The sequence below is a fragment of the Ascidia mentula genome, chromosome 9, assembly GCF_947561715.1.
Source record: "Ascidia mentula chromosome 9, kaAscMent1.1, whole genome shotgun sequence".
In the NCBI taxonomy this organism is placed as follows: Eukaryota; Metazoa; Chordata; class Ascidiacea; order Phlebobranchia; family Ascidiidae; genus Ascidia; species Ascidia mentula.
This window is the reverse complement of record NC_138574.1, coordinates 4708776-4730633: the sequence shown is the minus strand read 5'-3', so window position 1 is coordinate 4730633 and position 21858 is coordinate 4708776. Positions and strand designations below refer to the sequence as shown.

The 21858-nt window shown below is 36.3% G+C and overlaps 2 protein-coding genes across 3 annotated transcripts; one reads left to right on the top strand and one right to left on the bottom strand.

The window, feature by feature from the left end:
* Positions 1-18: 18 nt before the first annotated feature.
* LOC145912961 (diacylglycerol O-acyltransferase 1-like) lies at positions 19-6419 on the bottom strand. Its single transcript, XM_083000436.1, has 16 exons — positions 5550-6419; positions 4734-4890; positions 4414-4501; positions 4275-4315; positions 4108-4193; positions 3887-3939; positions 3639-3741; positions 3355-3483; positions 3138-3193; positions 2831-2965; positions 2380-2460; positions 1904-1948; positions 1717-1829; positions 1502-1655; positions 1280-1342; positions 19-1018 (listed from the first exon to the last, which is right to left on the bottom strand). The coding sequence occupies exons 1-16, from the start codon at positions 5653-5655 to the stop codon at positions 851-853; spliced, it is 1578 nt and encodes a 525-aa protein (XP_082856562.1). The 5' UTR covers positions 5656-6419; the 3' UTR covers positions 19-850.
* Positions 6420-9324: 2905 nt separating this feature from the next.
* LOC145913508 (uncharacterized) lies at positions 9325-20519 on the top strand. Of its 2 annotated transcripts, none has more exons than XM_083001204.1 (17): positions 9325-9445; positions 9515-9649; positions 10066-10282; positions 10727-10961; positions 11300-11461; positions 13483-13556; positions 13616-13718; positions 14043-14162; positions 14218-14285; positions 14606-14971; positions 15289-15462; positions 15665-15793; positions 16112-16303; positions 17434-17545; positions 17621-17694; positions 18144-18291; positions 19007-20519. In XM_083001204.1, exons 1-17 carry the CDS (start codon positions 9381-9383, stop codon positions 19102-19104), a joined length of 2472 nt encoding a protein of 823 aa, XP_082857330.1. In that variant the 5' UTR covers positions 9325-9380; the 3' UTR covers positions 19105-20519. The 2 variants fall into 2 exon arrangements, with proteins under 2 accessions (XP_082857330.1, XP_082857331.1); XM_083001205.1 differs by having other exon boundaries at positions 10727-10967; positions 11312-11461; positions 14085-14162; positions 17621-17691.
* The last annotated feature ends 1339 nt before the right edge of the window (positions 20520-21858 follow it).

Genomic DNA, 21858 nt, shown 5'->3' with positions numbered 1-21858 from the left:
TCACAAGAAAAAAAGTAAGTGATTTTATTATCATGGAAATCAGCAAAAAAGCCAACTTGCAAACTGAGTAAAGGCTATTTCAGATACTTAAGAAAATACTGAAGATATACAATTGTGTACTCGAAACAGGCTACAGAGAAACAGTAAAATTAACTTGCTCTAAAAAATCATGTACTAGAGAAATGGAAAAATTCAGGGTTAATACCACCATGCTGACACCAGAAAAGCACAAGCACATTACATCCTCATTAGGATAATCACATTTTGCAAAAAAATAAAAATAAATTAGTGCTTGGTTCAGAACATCACATTTTCACTAAAAACAAGATTTGTAGCGACAGTCTTAATGTCAGATCAATTTGTTTGTAGTTGGTACAAAAATTAATGCACATACATAAGTACCACAAATAACCTACGATTACCTTAAAACTGAATAAACAGTAAAAATAATAATAATTGCAAAACAAAAAACAATTTTATTTTGCACAGAAATGCTTCCACTTTATTATAAATTACAATTCAAAGCAGTTACTCAATGATCATGGTGATATTCCATCACAGTAATATGATTGGGAGGAATACAAACCAGCAATTATAACCATCTTCTTTGTACAAAAAGTTTAGACCAACACGATTTTTTGAAGACATTATTTCAAACAAAGATCATAAAATACTTAGAGATACCTGATATTTCTGTTTTATACTTTTACAGATTATACACTTGGTCGTACAATAAAACACACTAATTGTTGGCTATGCATAGCTAAATCATCTTAAAGCAAATGGTATCTTTTGTTTCTAGTTACACAGGTCGTTATTTTGAATAGTAAATGTGGTGAACTTTGTGACTTTAAGGCAAATCTATTGGGTTAGGTGTGTAGTGGATGATGTAATAATGATACACATAAGCAAGGATGGCAATTGGTTGCCCAAGTATGAGTGACATCCATACTATCATGTTGCCATAGTGACCGGAGAAACGCTTTGTGATGAGAATGGTGAATCCGGACAATGGGACCTGTACAAGCAAAAAATCATTAAAATATTACTGTAGTAGTACGGTTTGGACTAGATTTTCCCAGTTTTTGGTTGCTGCTTTTTCAAATTTAAGTGGTTTTGAAGTTTTTTTGGTTTTGAAGTGAAATGAAGCATCTTGTATCTACAAATTAATACTGAAGGTCTGAAAATCGTATATGGTTCTAAAGGCTGTAAGACAACACTTTTACATGTGGTAAAGTTCTAACAAAAAATCCCAAACCCTAAGCCACATATATATTACCTGCATCACCATTCCAAGGAATGCCCAGGTTCTAAATAGATGAAGGGGGATGGATACAAGATACTGCAAACAATCGGTTGATGATTAACAACAAACATTCTTTATCACACATGACACATGTTTTCAGACAGCACACAAGTAAATCAGTTAAGCTCAATTTGTTCTAGGACTTTTACTCAGACAGCTATCGTTGTTGGTCCCAGAAACATGGCAACTGCTCACCTCATGGAAAAATGCTGAAAGAAAGAACACAGCAAGTTGCGCTGTAAACTTCCCATAACCACAGGAAAGAATTGGTTTGTAAACATGTCTCACACACCACTTGTGTACCGGAATGTTCCATGCTTTCCAAAAATAATCAATAGTTTCGGAATTCCTGAAATATATGTTGTTTTACTTTCCTTAAATCATAAAAACTAAAACATTTTGTTACATACCACCAATCCCTATAGAATTCTCGGTCGGCAAAACGTAAAATTTCAGCTAGGGCATTGAGTACAGAATGGAAAAAGCAGTAGAAAAATATGAGCCATATGAAGTGGTTTGGAACCTTGAACAACATACAACGTGTATAGTTTTTCAATTACAATTGCATAACCCACAAATAGAAAGTTCATTGCTTACAGCGAGTTTGAGAAGCCTCTCCATGACATGGTACCCCTCTTGATTCTGCAAAAAATATAAATACATGTATTTTTATGATTTACAAAACCAGACAATATGTTATCTAAGCACTTTATTATGAAAAAAATATTGTCCTAGTTATCTAATAAGCAAGTGACTGATGTCATGCAACCCAGCTAATTTTAAATTTGATGATTAATTTTCTTGGGTCATGCACCAAGTTAGGTGATCATATTATTTAAACCATTAAAATTACCACAACAAAATACAAAAAAGGTGTTTTCAATGTGTCATGTTGTACACCTTCCTGAAAAAATTTTTACTTTGCACAAAATACTATGTGGATAAACAAACGCATGAAATAAAATGGCAAGGGTACTGATACTATAAAGGTTATTGAGTCACGCCAATTATGAGGATACCAAGATTCATTGCAATTACTTTGAATCACAACAAAGATTGGGGATATATCTTACATGTATTGGCATGATTGCTTTTTGAAGGACAGGCACAATCCACTGCTGCACCAGGGCCAAACTTAGTTGCACCAGAAAAATCTACAACACACGTTAATAGCTAATTATTAACAACGATCAAAAATTTTAGTAAAACATCATGCAGAAATATATATTAATGTTAAAAAATTAGGTTTTCAAGAGTCCAGATATAACTAATCTTACAAACAAACTATTATTTTAAACAAAGCATCACAGGGATGTAGACAAGTCCATGTTTTTAAACACAATCATCTATGGTTAATAATTACTGTATATACAAAGTTTATAAACATAATTACCAAGGGCTTAATCACTAGTAAGCTGTATAGAAATGCTCAATAAAGCAACTAACTATCACCATTTATCACCAGCCATTTGTCATAAAATACAAACAGAGCTAATTAGTTCAGGTCTAATTTTATCAACTTACAGTTTCCACTACTCTCCTGGCCAAGTACACTTTGTTAATGGATTTGTTGCGAGGATATTGAGTTTCATAACACAGTGTAGGTGCAAGTATGAAATAGTAAATGTTTCTGTATCTCAGGTTATATGGATACTTCACCTAAAAACAATTAGAGGGAAATACAATTAAATAAATAATTGATCTGATAAAGTTAAATATTTAGTTTTTCATTTCACAGTAACAACTAACTTGTGTTTTAGCAAACAAGGTATATCCAGTATATTCAATTTCAACAAAAATAAACTCCTACATAATGAATGAAAAAGCATACTTCTATGTAGTTGCTACTGTCACGAATTGACTCCAATCCAGAACTTGGCATTGACACTAAAAATAAGAAAACAATCATTCAGTGTGTATACCTGTCTGCAGCTCTCATTGACTATTGTGGCTCTTTTGCGCATATAATCATGTTTATGTTTGAAATCAGAAATTGATCAAGTAAGTTAAAATAATCAACAAATTTTATCACCAAACACGTTGCTTACTTGTTCTTTGCAGCCTGCGTTTGCCCTGAGCTTTAATATAATCGTCACGATACCACTTGTTGGCTTGGGCAAATGACCATAACTTCAGAAACAGGATAACATAAACACCACAAGTTGAAAGTGCCCCAACTGAGCAAAAACATGAACAAATACAGAACAAACTGCTGAAAAACTAACAATTTCTATATTCCAAAATTACGGACTTCTAAAAATATTTTAAATTTATATATTTATTTTGTTCATTTTTAAACTTGTTACAGTGTGATTCTGCACTTAACACAAACCTGGCTCTGTCGGTTGACTTAGAATCCTCATTGGAGGTAGTAAAATTAACACCAGCAGATTTAAAATGTGAAGATATTTGCATGTTGTTGCAGATATGATGTCCTAAAAACCAACAGAATGTGTTTACGATGTACAAAGCAGACTATTTGAATTAAGAAAAAAGCTTTTTCCACTGTTTTATTAAAATTAATCTACTCAAAAACACATAAAAATATATATCAGTTTTGTTGAATAGAGAAATGCTTACTTTAAGTAAGAGCTTTTCAATGTGAAAGGCACACAAAATAAAAATGTTTGAACCTGCAAAATAACAATACTCTAATTTAGATTGATTCTTTAAAATTTAATTTAAAGTTTAAATGAACAATAGTGCCACAAAATTCAAACACAACCAGAACAATATTTATTGTAAAAATAACATATTTTATAAATATTCAAACACCTCATTCAATCAGAAAAGAAACCTACCAACAATGAGCAGCAGATTTGGCCACTGGTACGGATTATTTAAAACTGTTGAGACCCACTGTACAGGATCCACTAAAATTCCATACCTAATATAATATTTCTATGATTATTCACTACATTCAACTATTGTTTGTAGTTTTGTTGAGTATCGAAACACACACACTTACTTCATTATATTTTCAAGAAAGACTCTGGCATTGGAAACAGCCTGAAAAAAATGAAAGATTATTGGCATATACATTCTGTAAGTAAAATTACAAGTTATCCCTGGACAAAATAATAATACTAACACCAAAAAACACTTACCAACAACACTACACAAAGATTTAAAAAGCCCCTGTAATCGTCAAATCCACTTTGTGAGCTAAACAATGATGATCTTGCACTGTGACATCTACCAAAAAACATAAAGACATTTGCAATCGCAGAAGCCAGTCAACTAGTGCGTTTTTAAAGTATATATACATGAAAACGGTAGGTGGGTTTTAATACATGGACCTCACTGTATGGGCCTTGGTAAAAATAGTTGCTTAAGTTTTGTGTTGAATACAAATACTTAGGATGTGGTCAATATAAATAAAGATAAACACTTCAAACTAAATAAATAAATTGAAGGCAGTATATACTTTTTGATTCCATATTGTGGTATTTCCCGGTGTTTATCAACTTTACTGTTCCTAACATTTGTTGCATCACCATTGGAAAGGTTTTCTTCACTTGTGCTGATTGAACGGTTTTTCCGTTTTCTTATTGCACTCGCACTCATCGTGGGCATTATTAATTCTTTGAACAGTGGTTACGAAGTGAAATAGGAAGTCTGGCAGTGAAGTTACACATTTATTCACGTTCTTATTTGTGAACAGAATATTTACAAACTTCTGGCAAAATCGCCAAAACACTAACACACAACTATGAAGGGAAAGTCCCAACTCTGATCAACGTATTTATAACAGCGCATTTCTTATTATTTTTGGTAAAATAAGTTGCCTATACCTGACAATTTTGATTACTAGTGCAACGTTAATACTCTCAAGGCGCGCCGAACCAAATGTTAGTGTTTCGTTAAAGTTATGCCAACTTGAGTCGTAAAACCTACGGCTGCTCAACAAAACGGACTTTGACCCCAATTGTTGTACATTATCACGTGGTTTACAAAATGGGCTTTCCGTTTCGACGGCTGTGCGCAACAATTATGACGTACAATTAGTACGGTACAAATAACGTCATCACACGAGGAAATAATATATGCATTACGCAACGCCGTATCATTTAAAATGTTTGCTAAATCCATAGTATAACTTTTGTTATAACAATTAAGTGAAGCGACTCAAATTCCAACGCTTAATTAAACGAGAAGTGGGTTGCACGTGGGCTATGACATGAAATTCGATATAAATCAACCCAAAGTAACGTGATTCATTATTTGCATTAAGGTAACATACCTTCTTTACTCTTTTGTGTTCCATCTCGAATGGGAAAAACAGGATCACTGAAGTGAGCAAAAACATCAACATTTTCCTCCTTCGATATTATTTGCTTTTCTTTCATCTTTGGATCAATTATAGCGAGATGTCCTGGGTAGCTTTCTAGAGGCCTCGGGTAGCTGGTAGTTAAAACTATTGCCTAACGCTAGAGAAATGTCAAGCAACATGAAAAATGCGTGACCTTCGCAATGCTTGTTATCTCTCACGAATGAAGCGCGTGAGTCTGACGCGCTTTAAGCTGATTTATTGCTCAACATTTCTGGTTGTTAACCATGAGAGAGATATCCTGGCAGTACTGAGAAGAATTAGAAATTAAATGGTTTATTTACATGTTGTTTGGACATTAACGAGAACATGGCGAATTGAGATAAAATTTGCATTTAGTTCTGTTTTGTCATTGTCATAATCTGTTGACGCCCAAGCAAATGGGTATAATGCGCTTGCCCGTGAACTGAATTCTCACTCACAGCACCATCGAAGTGTTCTTGCAGTGTCGCGAAGTGCGTTATAAACTTGCAAATACTTGTGCAACAAACGTCCTTTTTCTTATATTTGCTTGACTTGCCCACAGCCTACACTCCAATTCTCGCGTATCCTTTCTGGTGTAATATTGACTTCTTGGCACTGTGCGCAGAACTTATCTGCCCCAGTGGTCGAGTGCAGAAATATATTGTTTGCCTTAACGAACAATTGAATTAATTTCGTGCTTTGCATCAGCAGGAAATATGACGCAACCTTTCGAAGGCGTGCTTTTTGGTTGCTTGGGCACGTGCTCGCTGTTGTCCAGGGCTTAACACGCGTCTGCCACGCGTCGAGGTCGTGACTATAGGGTTGATTCGGTTCGAAATTTTGGGTTTACAAGGATGTCGTACACAGACATTGTACATACAGCAAGGTAACATCTACAAGCTGTAGGTGCTATGGGTTCATAACAGCATATAAATTAATAACTAAACTGTCTACTTCTATGCGTCCTCAATATAATCCATCCTTGATAAAATGCGCACGATTGCCACAGTTGGTATGAAGAAAGGCGATACTTCGATCGTTATTCCTTCCACCAAGCTTCCTTTCTTGTCCACTTTCAAAGATCGGCTCCAACAGGAAACCAATGAGAAGAATACGTCGCCGTTTCCATTGATACAGTTTACATGATAATGCCGAAAATCATGGGAAATTAAATCAAGTTAATATTGAATCAACTGATTTAGTTGTTGTAATCTACTCTCGATTTAAAAGTGCCATGCAAAGTGTAAAAGTATGTGTGTTGTTGGTGTGTAAAGTTCACGCAAAATATTGCATAAAAACCAAAGCACAAAAAGCAGTTATTGAAAAACTAAATCCGTAGATAACAACACTGGCTTATTCACAAGCAATGCTATAGCAAATCTAAAGCAAAGACACAAGCAATACTAAAGCAACATTTCCTTTGCAGCTTTGATGACGACCATTTTTAATCAAATGTGTTAAGCTGAAAATGTACGCCGAAACCTGTCGACTGATAAGAGGCCTTCCGCTTTACGTGGAGTCGCCAAAGCTGCAAAACACGCGTGAATTGAAGGTAAAACCTAATACAATTTCTTCGAATCGTTGCAGCGAATGATCCACGTAAGTGGGAGTGACGTGCGTATTACAGCTGGTCCCTTTTTTGTCCGTCCTGATTGACGTGCAGTACACAGTACCTACTATGTAACTATCATTTGGAAAGCAGAGAAAAGTCCAGTTTGTTAAATGGCAGTCCGCACTGCAAGCAGACATTGGCGTAGCTACGGAAGTGGCCAACGGGGCCATTGTAACAGGTTGAACAAATTGTGACAGGTAACACGAAAATACCTGTAAATTGCGGCCACTAGAACAAAGGTAGAAGCACTGCGGTAAATTTGTCTGTGAAAGAATTAAACTTTTTCCCAATGGTTAATCAGGCCATGTATGGCCCCTACCAAATATCCAAGTTAAAGGGTTCAGGTTTTTTCGAATGTTTAAAGTTTGGCTCAGTTTTTGTAAAAATTTTTTACAGGTAAACAGGCTTAGTCATTTTCTGCTTCGTGGGGCTACGTTGGAAACCAAAAACTTCCATTCGCATCAATTCAAAAAAAGTTTCGCTCTTACCACGTTATAGGCTAGACGTTACATCAAGCAAGACAAGCATTTTGACACACCTATTGTCTTGCATGTGTTGATGCATGTGCTGTAAACATGTCAATAGAAAGGTGGCCGATGGGCATTGCGCAATGATCGGCTTTCGTCGTCACTTAAAGGGCACCTTGGTTCATTAGCATGTTTTCGTTTTCATGTTATGGTAAACATTTAACGCGTTCTGCCTTCCACTACGGTTGGTGTCAGTAAATAGTAATATGAGTGGCAGTTTAGACAAGGAAGTTTTTACATAAAGTTTAAAGTACAATTGGGCAATGCGTTTTGTGCATTGGTAATTTCGGATCTTTTTTCTAAGTCAACCTTTACCTTTAATTGCTTTTGTGTCTGAAATTTTGGGGTGTCAGATATGAAGTCAAATTCTTTACTATACATCCCAAACACATTTCAGTAAATCAGATTGCGTATTAAACTGCATATAACCCCGCTGTTTCGACCTGTCTGGTTTCATTAGTGCAGCTATCGGTGATTGTGACAGAAGACGGTCTTGTCTGGTGACTACAGGTAGGTCCAGGCATTTCCACATTGTGGTACATTCCAGTAAGTTATAATATACATAGCGTGCAGAAGATAGTAGGAGGATTCAGCTGGTTGAGAATGAGAGTTGTAAGCGAACTCATGTTTTATTGCGCTTTTGTGCCAAAACCAGTTGCTGTTCTTGTAGGCCTACGTACCGTATTGTTTCAAGCGCGCAATCATAGGCCCGAAAAAGAATGTTCCTGAAAGCCTAAGTTGAGATATTATTTTTAAACAGTACGACTATTCGTTTTTCTAACCCATCTTCCATATCACAAATTGCCAATGAAAATGCGTGATTCCAAGGTTTTGTCATCGCGAAACATATTGTTAATCTCAACAAAAGCCGAAATGTTGTGTACACAAAAAACCTAGATAAGTGCGAATTTTCACTTGTGACTTGAGTTTATACCGTAATAGATGTGTTTGGCTCACAAAAATTTGTCGAAATAGATCATGTGACTGCGCTTCATCATATCAGTAAATGCCATTCGACGAAGATTTATAAAGTGCACTCTTCGTTTTCCCGAGGTTTACACAAACTTACTTTTAGCGTTGCATTTCGAAACTTAATAAGGCTTAGGTTCGGAACCAAAACGAAGGTTGCGCATTTTTAGCGCATATGAGCTATCAAGCGATTCAAATATTACAGTAATCAGATCGATAGACGGCAGCAAAGAGTAAATTAAGGTTTTCTCCCCTTCGATGCTAATTGCCGATAATATACAATGCTTTTTTCTTTGAAGTAGAGTTCGTTATTAGATAAAAAAACAAAACACTGCAACATTAATATACCAGCAACATGAAGTGCAATTTCAAAAATTATTTTTTTATGTTGTTGCGCGAATTCCATCACCGGTTTATATATAGGTATGTCAACGTTAGGGGAAGAACCGGTTTTCAAAGGAACAAATAAAACTGAAGCGCGCAGTAGTTGCCTCAATGCCAATTGCCAAAGAAGAAGCAATTAAGTTTTTGACTTTTAGTTGAGTTACGCGTGCGTTGTAGCTTATGAATTGGAGATTGTGAGTAATTTGTGTAATACTACATTTTGTTTTTTATGTAAGTTCTGTAACAAATGTAGGGTTGCGCAAACAGATAAACCTGGGAGCATAATTGATGTTTAAATTTGTTGAAAGTGCTGGAAAAGTAACAGAGACGTCCAAAATGGCAAGTGTTGATGAGTAAGTATTTTTTTTCCGAAAGTTATTTGAGCTACTTTTGTTAGCTATGTACTTTTTGCATGCTTTTAGAAATGGATCCGTTTATGATGAAATTGGGGGCTCAGAAGACTCAGAATCCACATATAGCGATCTTGCTGACCAGGAAATAACAATGGATGTTCTTCTTCCAGACAACACTGTTCACAAAATAACCATTCCAGCCAGGTGATTTTCAATTATTGATTTTTAAACATTTTTTTACACGGTAGGCTACTCTATGTTGTAGCAATTCAAGAACTGTGTGGTTAATGCAGCAGATAGCAAACATGTTTGTCGCCAACATCAAATGTCAAAAATGTATTAATGTGCATACTGACTTTCATATACCTGCATGACTCATATACTGCTAAATGTCATAAAGCCTGCGTCATCACCAGTTGGCCTTTTGCACAATTGACAGCAATGCGCAACAACTTGTGGCTTAATTATAAATGCCCCCAGGCAATAACCTTGGCTTTAAAAAAACGTAGTCTGCGTTAGTGATATATTAGGCGATCTGTGTAAGTTCCAGTTGGCTTGATGCCTTTCAGATATTAGCTGCAGGTTATTTTTCTGGTTAAACTGCATTTTTTTGTTCACAGCACACCCTTGAGCGATTTACGAACAAGCGTCTGCTCTCAGTTTAAGCTGTTGCCTAGCAAGCATGTTGTAGAGTTTGTTGGAACAAAATTGAGCCTAACAAAGAGGAAAGCTTCACTGCCAATTGGAAGACTTGATGCCACAATGATAAAAATTTTGACCAAAAAAGCTTCAAACAAACCATCTTCAGTGCCAGCGGCTGTTGCCAATACTAATGAAGTAAGTAGCAGCAAATATATGTTCCTGCGTGGGCAATATGTGTTGTATGTTATGCCATTTTTCAATCGTTTGATATTGATTTGTTTTGGTTCTGGATTGTGAGTGCAATAGATATTGCAGTGTATGTCCTGGGGCAGATGTAATGGATTACAACATGCCAGATTAAAAAGATAATCTGGAAATGCCTGTGGCATGCTGTGAACCAATAACATATTTTGTAAGCCACTGGTTTAAGACACATGCTAATGCATTCGGACTTCCTTTTAATACAAATAACTTAATATTGTTTTATTAAAAAGAAATTAATTAGTGAAAAAAAATAAAATTAATTAATAGATATAATATTTTCAACATAATGAATAACTTTTTCAGGCATTATGGTTGTAAGTTTAGTTAAAAAAAATTGTATGACGTTTTAGGTAATGATTCCCTTTGTTTTTGCAGAACACTGTGCGACTAATAGTGAAACTGCCACGGTTGAGGCAAAGCATTATCCGGGTAAACCCAGACATTGCCCTACAGAATATATTTACATCCGTGTGTGAAAAGCTAAAGTTAGATGAAGAAAAGCGTGCATTGGTGGAGTTCCATCATCCTGCGCAGACAGATGTCAAACTCAATCTTAAACTCACATTAAATGATTATAACCTACGGGAAGTTACTCTTGCCCATAAAAAAGGTATGAGCATGCTCAAATGATCAGATTGGTTAGGGAAGATTATTGTAGAAACTAGGGTTTCGGCTTGTGTTGATTGTATCTATGTACAATGTGGTCAATGATTTGCAATGTTCAATCAATGCTTTTTCTGCATAAATTGCATCTGGTTTGAAAATTGTTTGGGCACTTTAATGTTTTGCTGGATAATTTGTAAAGGACATGTATTCTTACACTTGACCTTGTTTCAGTAAAGTCTCTAAAACCTTTGAACAATGAATAAAACTGACCATGTCTGTTTTGTTTTTTTATACAAAACAGTTACTCCTTTTAAAAAGTTAATTGTTTCGATTTATTTGTAGAAAATGTTGAAGCAGCCAAGCCACCAACTCCAGTTGCTGCAAATCCACCAAAACCTGCAGCTCGCAAGAAAAAAGCTCCTGCCCCACCTCGCCCAGCTGTCAACAACCCATCACAGGAACATATAACAGACATGAATGGAGACATAAAGCAATCTCCAGCAAGTAGGTTTTGTAGTCCAACATTATAACTGACCTTCTGACACAAATGTAAACATACATTGTATGATTTTTTTGAAGTCTTGCTACGTGGAGTTAATTTTTGTGCCAGAAGTTCAGTTTGAACTTTTCACTATGCCTGGTACCAATATCCAGCAGGCAGCAGCACAATATTTACATAGATTTACCTGTGGTTGTACCTACCAGTATAAATTTTTAAATATTAAAAAAAATAAGTCTTTAAATTTCAAATTGTAGAACGTTTTAAATACATTATGGGACTGATCATTTGCAACTGTGTGACAAGGTTTTTTTAAAACAAACCTTTAGATATGTTATATTATTGCCCTCAAGACAATGTGTATGTGCCTTTTCATAAATATTGGTAACATGGACATCAATTGATTTCCCTGGACAAAATAGCAAGGCCTACATATCTACATGCTCTGTTTGACAAGTGGGTAATCATCAGTTGGCCAATGTAATCCACCCCCACTGGAGACCTTGTTGTACACTAGTAATCATGTCACATAATGTGAGCCCTGTTGAACAAGATAAGTGGTTGCATTTAGTAGATGATCTTTAATGAAGCCCGATCACTCTAATTAAAACCCTTTGGGCAATTGTCAAGTGATTTCTACTGATGTTGGGTTTGGACTAATTAAGTGGCCAAAACCCAGGAGTGGTTGACCTTAAATTTAGCTAAATGAAAATCCTACAGCTACCTGCTACATTTTTGGCTATGAAGACAGAATGTCATATCATTTTGCTTTGATTGACAACATAGCTCTTAACTTTACATATTAAATTCACCATAATGCAACTTTTAAATGTAAAACAAGTGTTGTGCCAAAGTCGAATGCTTATAAATTCCCATAATCACCACAGTACCTTGCAATTTGTTGGACACACACTAAAAATGTTGATTTTAATGTCGGGTCAGTTTTCTTCCTGGGGCATGCATTTCCATCGTGATGGAACACCACTTGTTTGTGCAAATCGACCTTTGCATTCGGGCAATGTTTAACATGGCAAACATCGTGTTTACTAACCACTTTGGTGAAATTTTAATTACTGTCACAGGGCGTCCTGTGAAATTGGTCAGTAAACTATACAGTATTCAAACACAACTTTCATATGACACTGCTTTTTATCTTTTGATAATGAGTTTTCTATTCTGCCACAGAGAAAGTACAGTTCTAATTATTATATAATATCCGTGAAATTAAAGAAATAGTCGAAAATTGTGGGCACCTGTTTGCAGCTCACACAATTAAAATTATTGGTTTGCAATTTAATTGGTAATTTAATGCCTATTTGTACTGATGTGGATGAATAAATATCTGTTAATTGCATTTCTCTAGTCTATCAAAATGTTGTATTTTCATGCTTAAATATTTTCAATTGCACATGTACATTTAATGTGAAACATAGTTTCTCCAAAGAAGTATTCTAAAAGAATATAACTTGAAATACAAACTGCTCTTTTGTCTTACTACTACATCTAGTTATTATTGTTATGTAGAGTGATTCGATATCTTAATTGTAACTTTTGATCTCCAGTGTTTCATGTTCCATTGTATATTTTGCTAATACCGAGTTCAATCATATTTTATTTCAAATCCCCACGCAATGCTGTTATTGATAGCATTAATAGAATGTGCCATAATCTACAAGGCAAACTGCATTTATGTATATGTTTGCAATTACTGCATAAAAATTGGTTACTTTTTGCAAGGGTATATTATAAACATTATTGAATCACATGACAAGGCAGGATTGCCTCCATTGCGAAGGCTCTTCATACTTGGCGATCTGAGCTCTCATAAGATTGATCAGTTCGGGCGGTAGCATTTGACCTGGTTAGCCCAGGGTTGTGAGTTTAAACCTAACCTGGAGTTTGATTTTTTTTTATCTCGCTCCGCTCTGTTGAGAAAACTGGCAAATCCAGCTTGGCTGCAATGCCAGTAAACAGTATTGAAATTGATGACAATATTATTCATCTTTTAATTCAAATTTGTTTACAGAGCCAACGAAAAGGAGGCACGCCCCCTTACCACCACAAGCCACACAAAAGAATGTTGAACCTGATCCTGAACCGGTAAGTACCTTCATTCATTCCAAGTGTCAATATTCTTATCTTTGTGTGCTATATAAAAGGTTTATGCGGTGATTCGCAAGAAGAAACCTAAGGAAAAACAAGCAAAGAAAACGGAAGAAACCCCCGAAGAAAAACTATTGGAAATAACAAAACAAGATTCAGGTGTGGTACTTGTTCAACATAATTTCATGGATGTAGATGATTAATTCTAGTTTAGGAAATATATTTAAGTAAAATTTAATTTTATAAATATTTCTAATGTTTATTAGGCCTCTCTGTCTGTGATGATTTCAATTCTAAGCCTTTATCAATAGAATAATCCTGGGTACTTATGAAAGCTTTATTTACTAAATTTATTATTTTTAGTTTAAATAACCGTTTTCCTTTAAAAAAAATACCATTTGCATGCAATGCAGAAAAATTTAAAATCATTTTAATAACCTACTATTTTTGCTACAATTTATGGCTTTGTGTTTAACTGTACAGCGGAGGAACTAGTTACAAAAAGTAAGGTTGAACCACATGAAGAACATGAGATTGCTGCATCGTTGGATGCCACTGAAGAACTTGACAAAGTTCTTGACGCTGAAAGCCTGTCCAGCAATGGTGAGAACTTTTTTAATATTTGGTTAGAATGCTAAATTTTCTATCATTTTTGTAGATGGGGATGAGCCAGAGGCAGCCACTTCTGAAGAAATTCCTTTGCCCCACAAACCTCCAAGAGTCCATGTAAGTTTTTTTCTGATTAAGCTTCTTATTTCTTATAATTGCCATACCATGCTTATTTCTATTATCTGGCCTATTTTTCTTAGAACATATCTGCTTATTTTGGAAACTATTTTTCTTAGTTTTCTTATCTAAACATGCTTGTTTTGTAATTAAATATGAATGCAAATGTAAAATTGTCACTGTTTGTCTCGATAGAAATATAAATCATCACCAATTTAACAACACAAAATCATCGAAATGCAGCTTGCTTATTTTGTGGTCCTGTCTAAAAGTAACCCTGAATATGACATTCACTCTGAATCACTCACTTCCATTCACAGCATGCAGTGCACAAAGAGTCAGATGCTCACAGTGACATCACCAATCATGATGAAACAGCTGAAACAGCACCACCGGCACAGAAAGTTGTCCGGTCACAATCAAAAGACAGTGAAATCAAAATATATGATGTTGTTGACGATGAAATTAAGTTTGACGACAGCTTGGCAGAAATGGACACAAAATCCAACAACAGTGAAGAAGTGAAAGTTGTTGATGAAGTTGTCAACAGTGATGAGGATGTAGAAAAAGCAAAAGAATCTGAGCCAAAGGTGGAGGTTGCCCCACCGGGAGAGAAGACTACTGATGAAACATTAGTTATCGCTGCTGTTGTTGCACAGGAACAAAGCATGATGCCAGCTGTAGATGTAAGTATAGAAAATGTAAGCTTTTGTTTATTGTTTATTTTCACTTGTTAACTGCAGTTTATAAATCTATGTATGTAAAAAATATGCAAGTTCTGGCAGTATTTGCGAATAAAAATTTTAGAAATGCATATAAAATGGTATCTGTTTGGGTAAAGGTATCCATCACAATTGGCAGCAAAATACTGGCTATCTTCAACTATTGTACCAACTGTGGTTCATAATTTGCAACCAATTGCAATGGATGCCTTTCCCCAATCATTTACTATTTCTTCTTTGTGATAACTTCTGTAATACTAACAAACAAGTATTTTTTTCAGGTTGTTGAAGAAGAAGCAGTCACAATCAAAGAGGATCCAAGTCCTGAAGAGATTGTGATCTCTCCTGCATCCTACATTGATCCCTCTCCTCTCAGTGAGATAGATGACCTTCCTCCCCCTCCTCCATCATTTCTTGACTCGGAGGATTTTGATTCCCTTCCCCCTCCACCACAGGTACGCAAACTTGACATAAAATAATAACACACCAATAAGCTTAACATGGTTTCTTGTTGTTACTAAATAACTCGATTTCTGTTATTTACACTTAGGCAAAATAAAAAAGTTTTCATTTAACTTTGAACTGTACAAAATTCATTACCATCTACACCAAAGCCCAAAAATACATAGTTACAAATATGTAACATGATTAACATAGGATTTTTCGGACACCACAAGTTCCCAAGTTGAAAAGATAGTTATCACAGAAACCTCTTCCTTGCCATCACCTGTATATGATGTTTCCTCACATGCAGAAAAAAAAGAAAGCCAATCCACATCAGACAAGGTACAGTACTATTGCCAAAAAAAACTGTGATCTATGAGGCTAATAATGCATTTTTATCTCTGCCTCATGCATTATTATCACAATTAAATAAAGAAGTAGTACTACTTTTATTTGGAATAAGTTAAGTGTCAGTTTTTAAGTTGTGTAAATGATTTAAAAGTACATGTTTAAGTATGGCTTAAAGCTATTAAATAATGCATATGACGTTTCTGCACACAACTAACACAAATTGCAAACTGTTAATCATGTGCTTGTTTGCAACTGTATTTATGGATGGTCATCATTTTTTTTAATTGAATCTAATTTTGATTCTTACAGGAAAATAGCTTTGACCTTCATATTGGTGAAAGCTTTGGCATCCCCGATGTGGCGATTGATGATCATAAACCAATAAAATCTCCCCCACCAGTTAAACCAAAACCAGCAACTGCACCCAAACCAAAAAGTCTTGCTGAGTTTATCAAGGACCACAACGAAAATGAAATCAAACCAATTTCACAACCACCAACAGTGAGTATGATGATTGTAACTGTCTGGTTCTGTTGTTTTAACACATATGCGTGCACGACTTAAAAAGTTATCTGTGCCTTGCATGTTGTTCACTATCCAACGCTTGCCAAACATATGTGATTTTTTAGGTGTGATGTGTTAAACATATGATTAAGGACCTCACTAGGAAAATACCTTGTGAGTCAAAATCATCCCACTGGGCATTTTTGAAACAGTAGTCTTATGAAGTATTTGCACCCCTTCAACATTTTGTGAAGCATACATACATGTATATATATATATATATATATATATATATGCGTGTGTAGTTTTGTGCAGTGCAATGACTTAAGCTTGCCGCATGCTAATGTTTGCAAAGCCATAAAAGTGGTGCTGGCTTTATGTGAGTGCTTTGTCCCATTAGCTGCGTGATTGTGGCTTTTCGGTGGATGATTAATAAGCTTTATAGGGCGAGGGCGAACTGCGATGATCAAACATAAATTAATTCAGTTCACCTAAAATCATCAACTTAAGATCGACGATCCACAAACTGTGTACAAACATCCTTTTTTGAAATAACAAATATAAACTAATGCAGCAATTTTTTTGTAACTTTCCAGTAAATATTTTGCGTATTGTGCATTATAAAGGGTGCCTTAAAATGGGCTGCACAAAATTTTTTCTACATTTAAAGGGGCTTCAGGCACTTTTCCGTGTGTGACGCCGTTTTATTCTCAAGTACCCTTGTGTGCTCAAGTGTTCTTGCCATTGTCTCTTCTCTCCTCGCAATCTTGACTCATTGTAAACTCTTATACCAATGCCTTAGCTGAGGCCCGCGCTTTGAAATGTTTGCTGTGTGGCGTGGAATGCATGAGGAATGTGGATTGCTGGCTACGCCCACAACAGCGCGAACGTGCCGTATGTTAAGGCCTTTGCACTGGTGTTGTGATTTTACAACATAATTACTTTCGACTTGAGCGGTGCAAAACGTGCGCTGGCGGTGCTGGTGCTGTTTACCTATTTCCCCAAAGACACGCGTTTTTGGTGCTATTAATTGGAGTATATCATTTACATTTGATTTTTGTTTGCGGAATAAAAAAAAACCAACTAACTACATAAAAAACAAGAACCCAAATTTTATTCTTTTTGAGACGAATAAATCCGATGAGGAGCTCGTAAAAATCCAAAAGGAAATCAAGAGAATGAAAATGCGAAAATCAGCCAAGGAAACTGAAAGGAGTGACCAGTGGAAAAAACTTAAAGGTAACCATGTCCCCTCCCTCTGCCGCCACATTACTCACAATCGTTGACTTCCAATTAATGTTGATTTTTCTTCAGAGGGCCAAAGAAACACGTGGCATCCGGGCAGCACAGCTAATTCATTCACATTTGTTCCCAAAAAATCCAACGCGGTGAGCATCAAAGTTTTTTATCGATATTTCATGCTACTTAGTCTCGACACTGCCGAGAAGCGAGTTATGTAAAAAGTAGCACTGTAGCCAGAGATTTGGAACCTAAAACAAGGACTACTAGAAAATTTGGATGTTCTTCTGCTGTGTATTTAAAGTTGTAGTATTATGAGTTAATATAAATTTGAAGACCTTTTTTATGCGACAATAATATTTTCTAAGTCGCTGTCCTTTGAATAATATACAAATCAAGTAAATAATGAAGTAGAATTAAGATATACCAGCACGGCAACCCTGATTGTAGATTTGTAATGTCACTACATTTAATTCGATGTCAAATTCATTTTAAATGTGATTTTGGGGTTTATAATCACCAGAAGTTTTTGTCAAGAGATTGTACAAGTAAACAATCTGAATTGTGGAAATTTGGAAACGTTTTGTTCAATTTTAAGACGATGACCCACGAGGATTACAAAGAAGCTTCAAAGCCTGTGATCGACTTTTCAAAACGCGGCGAAATTAAAGCAATTCCTAACGGAGTTCCAACGGAGAAAGCGGAAAAAAAAGAAATACCACCACCACAACAACCTACTATCACTGGTAAGACCACCGTGAAAATCATTTTCATCAACAATTACCACAATATGGTTCTACCCATAAACAAGGTTTAAGTATTATATATCCAACGTTTGTCCACTATAACAGGGGTGTATAAACTATAAAACAGCCTTACATGTTTGCTTGAAAAGGCGTTTCGCATATAAATATTCTATGTTTAATACCAACCTCAAAAGACAAAACCACAAAAAAAACGTTATGAGTCGGGGTTTTGATTTTTACAATTCGTAAAAGGTATTTTATTGTGTTTGCCTCGCGTGTGTGAAGCCTATAGAAGCCAGGAGGATGTATTGATCCAACAGCAATTTGTTCTGTTCGGCTCGTGAGCTATTCGGTTATTCAGGAAAACGATTGCCACCAATTACTTCCTTTTACAACTTATTAACTATCCCGTGGGTGTAGTTGTGGAAAGTGGGTCGATTTTACAGACAGTGTGTGGCGTGGTCCCTTAAAACCGACATTGTGAGTTGGGTTACGAAACCCACAATGCCATCAATATACTTTCGTATGCTTGGTTATACTTAACGGTGTTTTTCCTGCTGGTTTCGCATTGTGTTTGCTCCCAATGTTTTGAATATATACCTTGTAATAGGGAAATTTATGCGACCTCTTTCTGTTTTTACGGTTTGTTAATATTCAGCAATCTATAACCTCTCTTCTCTGGTGTTTAGAGACTAAACTTTACATGTTATTGTAGATACCGCGCCCAAAGCCCGGTCAACAACACTTCCAAGCTATTACAAGAAATTTCTTGGGGCCAACGCTTTTTCTGCCAGCAAAACAGCGGGTCGATGAGATGTATTTTTCCTTTATTTGATCATTGTGTATAAAGTTGACAGCGATACCATGTTATATACATCTCATTCTGTGTAATTGTGCCAAGTCGTAACCTTGTAGTTTGTCCGGTAAAGTTACGTTTAAAGGAGCAACTGTGTATTTCAAGAGACACATACTGTGGATATAAAGGTTAACAACGTACTTCTGTGTTCTCTTTGTGTTGTTTATTACTGATTATGTGTTGAGGAAATAGTGTTGTGCAACCTCCCTTATTTCTTGTTTGATTTTTCTGTAAAGTTGCACGAACAAAAATCTAGGGACGTTACCTTAGCTTACGAGATACCAAGCTATGCTTGTAACTAGCTCCTATGATGATATTTGTTTGTTGTGCAAAAGACAAGGCGTCGTATTATGCTCAAATCGTGTTATTCACACTACACAGTGTATATTTATCTACCAGCATCATACTTAACTCAGTTATAGTGATTTTGAGTCTATATACCCAGTTGTGCTTGTGTAAATTTCCACTGTTACAAAACAATAAGTGTTTGGCGAGGTAAATGCTCCAACGTACTTAAAACTGAGCGTTTACGTTTATTCAGTGCTTTGTGTTAAGAGATAAACGCGTACTAATTCGCTTCATTGTGATAAGCAACCATTTGTGCTTTATAAGTGTTCCCTCTGCTCAGCGTATTTAACACACGGTACCGATTAATTTTCCCGCGCTTTTTCCTTGTATTTTCCACGATTTTCTGTTTTCTTACCCAAAGGTATTTCTTTGCTTTCCCACCGGGTTTTGAGCAAAATCCAATTGAAAAAGTTCTGAAAGGTCAAATATTTCGGAGGTTTCCGGTGATATTCGCGACGCCGAGTGTTCTTATGTTCGGGACTGCCCCTAAACATAGTTGCAGTAAAAAATCGTGTAATGTATGGAGTTATTTTCGTGATTTTTTTGTAATTGTTTTTTTTTTTTGAATTTTAGTCAGTCATTATAGCTTTCGTTTTTTTTCACTGGTCACGATTTTCTCGTGTTGCAATGCTTTTTTCTTGGTTCCAGAATGCTCTGAAACGCCCATTTCTCTTTTTTCCGAGACACAGGACATTGTTTCCCGTCACTTCTCACGTGACGTTGCTAAGCTTTTAAACGGCTCAAATTCTGACATACTACAAGACTGTAACTTGAACAAACAGTGATAGTTCTACATTTTTGTTTTCAGTTTCCGTTACTTACACTTATTCCCATGCTGCATCCATACAATTGTAAATTATTGCTTATTTGCCGAATTAGCGATGTTGTGTTCTTTTTTACCTGATCTACGTTCACTGCGGCCGGGCGTACTTCGCAGTGCCTTGCATTTAATAACATCCGGTACAAACAAAGCTTTCATTCGACCCAACGCTGGGTCCTGTTACGTAACAAACTGGTTTTGTTGTTGTGTTGCCAGGCAAATTAACACAAAACTACGGGAACCATTGTCATAAATCCACGATGAGTTTCGGTTTGATGTTTGTCGCCTTCTTGTCAGAAAGCGGTCGTTATTTAATTGTTAAGCAACATGGATAGCTTGTGAAGAGGTAGGAATGGTATTTAGTTTTGCTTTAACTTATGCTGTCAAAGCCAGTGTTGATATATGGAAAGTAGTTCCATAAAAAGTTGCCGCTAACGAATCTCACCCAGTGGTGAAAGAATCCAACGGCTGCTGTGTCCTAAAATAGTTGATAGAAAACCTAAGCGTAGTAACCTTATTTAAGTAATCTCATCCATGTACGAAAACACTATGGTTTATATTTTCAAATTTATTCATTTCGGTAAGATTTTTTTTATTTTACCACTGGACTCGCCTCAATGAAAAGGTCAGCCATTTTGCCATCGCATGCCTATGGACATAAAGAAGCGTAGATGGCTAAATAGGACTCGCTTATGCCATCCAGCGGAAAAAAATATTTGCTGTTATGTCGCGTGTGGGCGCTGCTGCACACGTCAACGATTCGTTTGTTTCAACCCTGGTGTGGGCGGGTGATTGGCAGCATTGGTCAAGCGCCCGACCCGTATACCAAGAAGAAAACCTAATCGGTATTCGTGCTCAGGATATCCTGGGTTCAAATGCCGGTGTGGTCAAAAAAAAACCTGGTGTAGTTACGGGATGATAGACAGCGTTGGTTAAGCGCCCGACCCGTATACCAAGAAGAAAACCTGATCGGTATTCGTGCTCAGGATATCCTGGGTTCAAATCCCGGTGTGGTCAAAAAAAACCTGGTGTAGTTACGGGATGATAGACAGCGTTGGTTAAGCGCCCGACCCGTATACCAAGAAGAAAACCTGATCGGTATTCGTGCTCAGGATATCCTGGGTTCAAATCCCGGTGTGGTCAAAAAAAAACCTGGTGTAGTTACGGGATGATAGACAGCGTTGGTTAAGCGCCCGACCCGTATACCAAGAAGAAAACCTGATCGGTATTCGTGCTCAGGATATCCTGGGTTCAAATCCCGGTGTGGTCAAAAAAAACCTGGTGTAGTTACGGGATGATAGACAGCGTTGGTTAAGCGCCCGACCCATATACCAACAAGGAACTTTATCGGGATTCGTGATCAGAATATCCGTAATCCGTAATCCCGGTGTGATCAAAAAAAATTACCCCTCAGTGTAGTCAAAAGAAGAAAAAAAATTTCGTTACAGTGAAATTTTTTGAGTTAGGCCAGGTATCAGCTGGGGCAGGGGGTTCGATCATTTTTCAAAAATTTTCATTTGTGACCTTTTAATGTTCCGTCACA